The sequence below is a fragment of the Thamnophis elegans genome, unplaced genomic scaffold (assembly GCF_009769535.1).
Source record: "Thamnophis elegans isolate rThaEle1 unplaced genomic scaffold, rThaEle1.pri scaffold_212_arrow_ctg1, whole genome shotgun sequence".
In the NCBI taxonomy this organism is placed as follows: domain Eukaryota; kingdom Metazoa; phylum Chordata; class Lepidosauria; order Squamata; family Colubridae; genus Thamnophis; species Thamnophis elegans.
In genome coordinates, this window is record NW_022473681.1 from 13,080 (window position 1) to 20,697 (window position 7,618).

The 7,618-nt window shown below is 48.0% G+C and overlaps 1 protein-coding gene across 1 annotated transcript; it reads right to left on the reverse strand.

The window, feature by feature from the left end:
* Nucleotides 1–2,015: 2,015 nt before the first annotated feature.
* LOC116523363 (neuronal PAS domain-containing protein 4-like) lies at nucleotides 2,016–6,915 on the reverse strand (the record flags this gene model as incomplete). The annotated part of the gene is made up of 7 exons (XM_032238465.1): nucleotides 6,628–6,915; nucleotides 6,168–6,319; nucleotides 5,710–5,812; nucleotides 4,319–4,568; nucleotides 3,011–3,120; nucleotides 2,758–2,893; nucleotides 2,016–2,360 (listed from the first exon to the last, which is right to left on the reverse strand). Coding segments are annotated over exons 1-7 (1,271 nt in total), but the record flags the coding sequence as incomplete, so codon positions are not given.
* Between the last annotated feature and the right edge of the window lie 703 nt (nucleotides 6,916–7,618).

Here is a 7,618-nt window from a genome sequence, read left to right on the forward strand (position 1 = left end):
TAAAGTGTATAATCTAATATGAACTATAAGTAATGATCGTGGGAGAAAGGCACGAAAGTTATCTGTAAACAATCGACACGCTTTCTGCAAGATGTAATGAAGGATGATTCTTTTTTGTGTTTTTGTTCAATTAAAATTAAAAAAAATTCCCTCCAAAAAGATGCTTTTCCAAAAGACAAGTGGTGTTCCTATGTTTTCTTTTCTTAGAAAACGTTTCGCTTGTTATCCTGGAAGCTTCTTCAGTTCTCTTGGATGAGAGGCAAAACTTTGTCAAAAAGAAAAAGAAAAGAAGGAAGAAAAAGAAGGAAAGAGAGAGAAGGAAAGAAGAGAAAAAAGAGAAGGAAGGAAAGGAAAGGAAGAATTGATTGATTGATTGATTACATTTATATGCCGCCCTTTTCCCCGAAGGGGACTCAGAAAAGGAAGGAAGATAAGAAAGAATGAAAGGAGAGAGAAAGGAAGGAAGGAATAAAAAGGAAAGGAAAGAAGGGAGGAAAGGAAGAAAGAAAAGAAAGGGAGGAAAGAAGGAAGTAAAATAGAAAATGAAAAAAGAAAAAGAAAAAGAAGAAAGAAAGAAGGGAAAGAAAGAAAAAAAAGAAAAAAAGAAAGAAAGAAAGAGAAAAGGGAGGCAAGGAAGGAAATAATAAAAAGAGGAAGAAGGAAAGAAAGAAAAAAGAAAAAGAAAAGGAGGGAAGGAAGGAAGAAGGAAAAAGGAAGGAAAGAAGGAAAGAAAGGGAAGGAGGGAAAGAAGGAAAGAGAGGAAAGGAAGGAAAGGAAGGAAGGAAGGAAGGAAAAAAGAAGGAAGGAAAAAAGAGGGAAGGAAGGAAGGGAAAAGAAGGAAGAGAAGGAAGGAAGGAAAAAAGAAGGGAGGAAGAAGGAAGGAAGGAAGAAAAGAACCAAGAACTCCACCTGCCTTTTGAAAAAGCACCTTTGGGGCCCACTCCCCCTTACTCTTGCTCCCCTGACACCCCTTCCCCAAATCCTCTTCTGCCTGTCCCCCAACATCCGGCTTACCTTCCTGGAAGCCTTCGGCCTTTGGCTCTGGAGTTGATACAACTCATCTAACCCCTCACAGGGGGAGTTTGAGGCACGTGTCTCAAAGGCTGTTTCGAAGGAGGTCAGGTCTTCCAGAAAACACGGCGGCTGTTCTGGAGCTAAGTCCATCCTTGGCGAGGGAGCAAAGCATCCTGGGCTACTACTATCTTCGGTGTCCAAGCCAAGTGGACTACTGACGTCGCCACCGCAGAACTGGTGGCGAGGGCACCTCGTCCCTGCCCCGTCTTTCTCAAACAGAAAGGATGACAGGTCTTGCAGGAGGGCCTCGAGAGCGTTGTCGTCCAGGAGATCATCCTCCAGGCAGGTCAAGAGAGAGAAGTCGACGCTCCTCCAGGTTTTGGGCAGTTGGAATTCCGGGCAAGGTTGCGGCGCGGGAGAGAGTTCAGGGCCGGAGCATGGCGGGTCCTCTCGGAAACCTTCCGGGTCATTCTCGGCGAGCTCTTGGAAGCAGCGGAGCCGAACGTCTCGGCCAGGCTGCAGATCTGCTGAGCCAGCAGTTCAATCTCGTTCTTCTCCTTCTCGGGAATATTGGAAGAAACGTTTGCTTGATGGGTGAGGCCTCCGGAGTCAGATCCCTTCGTGTACCATAGGCACGTCAACATAGAGGGGGACCTCGGATCTCCGGCAAGCTCATGACAGCGCAGCCCCCTTTACCGGTGCTGTCCGGCGTCGGGGGAGTGTCTCATAGAGAACATTGCAGGGTTCTTGGGCATAGAACAGCTCAGTCACGGCGGCGAGGGCGGCGGGGGAGTTGGTGCTGGGAAGCCGTCGCCAGAGGCAGGGCCGCAGGACCACCTGCGCCCTGGGCTCCGTAAAAGCTCCGGAGTTCCAAAGAGGAAAGGTGAACTCTGGTGTGGGGTGTAAGGAGGAGTGCAGACCAAATCTTTGGACTTGGTTTGCCGCCGGGCTTCTCGCTTGCAAACGCCTGTCCGTAACCTCCTTGCGGGAGGAGGACGTACCCAAAGCCTGGTTCTTTGACCAGCAGGCTGAGGGAGGAACCTGGCGGGGCGTCCTCAATGGAGGAGATATTGCCAGGGTCCATCGTCTCTTCGGGCAGCCCTTCCGGAGGCTTGCTGAACGTCGAGGGGCCTTCGGGGACCCCGACGGTGCTGAAATCGAAGGTCGAGGCCAGGAGAGTGGTGGTAGGCGTGCCGGCCGCGGGCGTGAAGACTTGATCGGGGCTGGACAGCTGTCCAGGAGATAGAAGACTTTCCAAGAAGGTGGTGGTGCTTTCAAGACCGTATGGGCCTTGGGATCCTTCGGCCGAGAGTTGCTGTTTCAGGCACCAGGCTTCGGAATCCGCTGCAGAGAGAAAGGAAGATGGGAAAGTAAGAAGGAGGTTCTGGGAGACTTCTCATCACCAAGATAGCCGCCAGAAATCAAATACAGGTAGCCCTCAATTCACGACCGCTATCGATTTTGCTAAGTGTGAAATTTGTGCAGTGAGTCCTAGTTCTTAGGCATGCCAGGTGACTTCGGGCCAATCACCAGGAGACAGGGAGTTCTAGTCCCACCTTAGGCATGAAAGCCCAGTTGTTTGGGCCAATCACCAGGAGGTGCTGAGTTGTAGTCCTGCCTTCGGCATGAAGCCAAGCCGGGTGAATTCTGAGTCCGTCCCTCCCTCCCACTTCGCAGTGTTACAAAGAACCAACGCATATCTCAAGCCCGCCCACCCCAGAGAGAGTTCACAGCGGTTACCTGATGACGTAGTTGTGAGAAACGATGGGGATCTCCGCGTTCTCCAAGCGAAGCAGGGAGTAGACCCATATCCAGCTGACGCCATCTTTCGCTTGTAGCCGGATCACCATTTCGGCTTGCGCGTTGCTCTGGTCCCCCACTGGAGTAACAAGTAGGAAAAAGGAAATGAGGGACTTGGTCACCCCCAAAACCGCTTCGCCCATCTGCTGTAGCTTCCCCAAAAGGGTGGATGAAACGACAAGGCTAAGAAACTCACACAGTCGGTAATGCTGCGCCGAAGCGTGGCTCAGATCTTCTGGATGGATCAAGCCGTACCACGATTTGCAGAAGAGTTCGGTTTTCTCAAAGCCCAGATGGAAGATTACGCTAGAATACGAAGAGAAAATAAGAGATCAGGGCATTGCAGCCACCATAGTCCCCTCCCCCACAAAGATTTCCAATTTTGCTCCCAAGACGTTTGAAGTGTTCCTTCCTGATTTATTTTGAGCCTCTTTAAATTTTCTGGAGCAGGGTTTCTCAGCCTTGGCTGCTTGGAAGATGGGCGAACTTCAACTCCCAGAATTCCCTGGCCTGCAACTCAATTCCACCCATCTTCAAGTTGGCAAGGTTGAGAAACACTAGACCAGGGGTCGGCAACCTTAAAACACTCAAAGAGTCATTGGACCCGTTCCCCATAGAAAAGAAAACACCGGAAGCCACAAAATGCTTCCAGGACCTGACATTTCCTGAGTGGCCAACAAAACTAGGATATGTCGTTGAATTAAAACTGTTCTGTTTTCTTCTGAAACTTTTTTGGGATTATCCATGGTTGGCCTACCGGGGGTCATAAAGCTCAATAAATCGCATGCCGGCGGGTGTCACACATTGGCGGTTGTGACCGCATGTTTTGAGTGACGGGGAACTGCAGCAGAGGGATGAAAGAGCCACATGCGGCTCCGGAGCCGCACTAGACAGAAGAGAAGTCTCAACCTTCTGTGGCCTCCCTGAGTTCTCACATTTCTCACTCGGAAAAAAAGTATCCACCCTAGAAAAACTCCAATACTTTTTTTAAAAAATAGAATAAGAAATTGTCAGGAAAAATAATACAGCAGAATTTTTATGCATGCTGTTGCATCAACGCTGGTTATTCGGTGCCCTGCTTCTCCCTCTGGTGGGTGGAAGATGCCCCATGCTTAACTAGCCCACCGAAGTCTTTCTCAGCCTTTCCTTAATTTTCTTGTCTTGCGGCTCTGGAGCCACATCTGGCTCTTTCAACCCTCTGCTGCGGCTCCCTGTCACTCAAAATATGCGGTCACATCCACCAATGTGTGACACCCACTGGCATGTGAGGTCTCTAAACACGAACTATTTTTAAGATTTATGGACTTCAACTCCCAGAATTCTTCATCCGTCATGGCTGGCTGCGGAATTCTGGGAGTTGAAGTCCACCCGTCTTAAAGTTGCCAAATGCTGGCTGGGGAATTCTGGGAGTTGAAGTCCACCTGTCTTAAAATCACCAAGTCTGGAGACACCCCTCTTCTAGATTAATCCTAACCTTTCACCTTTTTTCCATAAGGCCTCTCACCTTTCAGAGATATCCATGATGGCCAAGTCTTTCGTGTGGCGACTCTCAAAAGCGGACAGGAAGAACGCATTTTGACCCATTCTGGGCTTCGGATCTAGAGGAGTGCAGAAGGCCGTGAAGATAGGATTGGTGGACCAATAAGAACCCGGAGGGGGTTGGTGGAAGTGACCACGAATCAGAATCAGCTTATTTCCTGCACTTTGACGCCGAATTGTCTTGGAAGTGTTGAAGTGGCAACGGAAGAGACGTTCTGTTTTGGTTAGAGGGACAGAAGAAAAAGAGGGAGATTGAGAGACCAGAAAAGCCATAATAGATTGAATCATATTCAAAGCGATCATCTCGAGGAGCCAATCTCTAGCAGAAAGATCTGTTCCACTCTTCAGGACTTGGCAAATCATATTATTTCCCCTGCATGTGATGTATTTCTAAATCGATTTCTTAAACACAGAATGGATTGAATTTCCTCGGATTGGAAACTCCATCCTTAGAATCAAGTTTTCAATCTTGGGCCAATTCAAGATTTGTAGACCTGGGAGTTGAAGGCCACACATCTTCAAACAACTAAGAGTCCTCCACTCCTCTGCTCAGAATAGAATCCCTTACACCCCCAGGCTTGAAATTTTGGACTTAGGACAACCAGGGATGGCACCGCCTACGTTCTGACCTAAGCGTAGTACACAAAATTGTCTGCTACAACGTCCTACCTGTCAATGACTACTTCAGCTTCAACTGCAATAACACTCGGGCAAACAATTGATACAAACTCAAGGTAAATCGCTCCAAACTTGAATGCAGAAAATACGACTTCAGCAACAGAGTGGTCAACACCTGGAATGCTCTACCCGACTCCATGGTTACATCCTCAAGCCCCCCACAGCTTCAACCTCAAATTGTCTACTGTGGACATCACCCCATTCCTAAGAGGTCTCTAAGGGGATGTGCATAAGTGCACCAGCGTGCCTTCCATCCCTGTCCTACCATCCCCATTTATTTGTATTCATTTCCTTGTTTATCTCCATGTTCATACTTATGCCTGCTATCTTGAACGTTGGACAAACGAAATAAAAATAAAATTAAAAACTACGGTTGACAAACACTGCCCTTAATGCTCGTTGTTCTCCAGAAATGCCATGCTGCTTTTTCCTCCCTACTAATGGGAGGCCACATTTCATAATCCTATCGGCTGCCGAATGTGAGTTTTTCTGATAAAAGATAAGCTTTCGTATCTTCTCCCTTGAATTAACTTCTCAATGAGGCATTGTTCTGTTCTAACATGTAACCTGTCAACTTTTAAATAGCCGTCATGCTAATTCAGATTCCTTCCCATCCCCGTGTCTAATTGCTTCCCATCTCTCCTGCACGACACTCATTCCCCACCAAGAAACACCTACCGGTGCTTAAGGGAGAAGGCAACGCCAACTGAGTCTTCATCACAATATGATCGGCCGGGTCAATGATGTCGTAGATGCTGTCTCCTTGGGCCACTAAATCCACCTGCAGGCATAAGTGGGATGAGAACAGTTGTGAAATCAAACTCCCCTCTTAGTCATCGAGTCATCAGAAATCTTAGCTTCACATAGGATCTCCAAAGTCAACCGACATTCACAAATACGTTGACTCCCATTGAGAAAATAATCTCTTCAGAGCTATCAATGTTATGGACAAACTGGAGACTATAGGACTAATTTAATAAGTCCCCAGCCATGGAGAAACTGAAAAGCAATGGCTTGAATGAAGCACAAGGTTAGCCTGCTGTTAAACCCAAGGTAATTCATAGAAGTGCTATCACTTCCCTTATTTTACAGTAAAGGTATGACTCTCCCCTCTTTACAAGTCTGCCGGTACGTACCATAGAATGCCCCAAGTGCTCGGCCACGCTCTCCGACACATAGATGAGTTTGCCTTCGCCCGTGAATGCCAAAAGGAAGCCGGGAAGGGTCTGCATGAAGTCGTCTAAGTCCTGGGAAGAGAGCATGCTCTCCAAGCCTTCTAGAGTTGCACCTGTTGAGAAACAGGACAGGTTAGTTTCAGGATTATGACCGTTATTATTTTAAAAAGTTGAGGGACAGGAACGGTAAGGGGTTTCAGCACCACGGACAGTGGCTACTGCAAGTAAAGTCTTATGGGGGGCTGTTTCAGCACCACGGACAGCGTCCCAGTGCAACCTCCACTGGCCGTTTCAGCACCACGGAGAGGGACCTGTTGAAAGGCGCTTCAGGAAGGCAGCCCCTCGCCCAACTTCAGAACTCAACCCCCTCGCCCGGCTCTCTTAGATCCCGCCAAGCCCTTCGGAGGTCTTCCAAGCCTACCTTTGGAGAAGAAGATGGATTTCCGAGTATAGATGCAAGCCAGCGACATGATATGCAGATAAGAGAGCCGGAGTTTATCTCCTTCGGCAAGGGCAAACAGGTCCTTGAGATGCCTTATCTCCGCGTTGATTTGATCCCGCCGTGCCTTGGAGGCTCCTTTCGTGGACCGGTACATCTCGGCTGGGAAGAAGATCCGTGCAGCTCAGCCGCCTTCCGTCTCTTTCTCTCTCTGATGCCTGCCTGTGGATCTGTCGAAGATGCTTGCTTTCCATCTTTTATAGGCGGTTGAAAGTGTGGGCACTGGCATATTAAGGAGAACGGGGCGGGAGTTGTTCAGATCAATGGAGGGAGAGGGTTGCAGAGCCAGCGCTCCCCCCTCCCCCCCTGCTTCCATGGGCTTGGGGGAACCCTACGTCACTAGCTCCTAAATGACGTGGTGAGGAAGGGGGGGAGGCTGGAGGAGGAAACCAAGGAAACACTGCACCGAATTAGGAGACGAAACAGAGTCTTGAGTGTCGGAATCACTGCTCTGCGTGCCTGACTGTTTCCCTCTCTCCCAGTCCCAGAAATTTAGAACTGGCACTAACATCTCCCTTCTCCTTTCCCTTTTTGTAAAAAAAGGCTTGTTCTTTCTCAAATCCATCCTTCCTTTTTTTTCTTCTCTTCTCTCTTTCGTGTCTCTTACTCAAAGCTATGTAGCCGATCTTTTTGCTTGGGTGTTATTCTTTCCTCTTTTTCTTTCCTTCCTTCGCAATCTTTTCCTCGATTTTTGTCAGGACCAAAGTAAAATGGGTCTGGTTGATTCCATATTTCTTCACTCTTGTTCTTAAAACCCAAATGCTAGAGGAAAAGGGCACATTCAAATTGCAGGGTTACAGGCCTGAACTGTGTGAAAAATCAACTCAGAATGATGTATGTGTCTATATATCTATATCTATATCTATATCTATATCTATATCTATATCTATATCTATAATCTATCTATCTATCT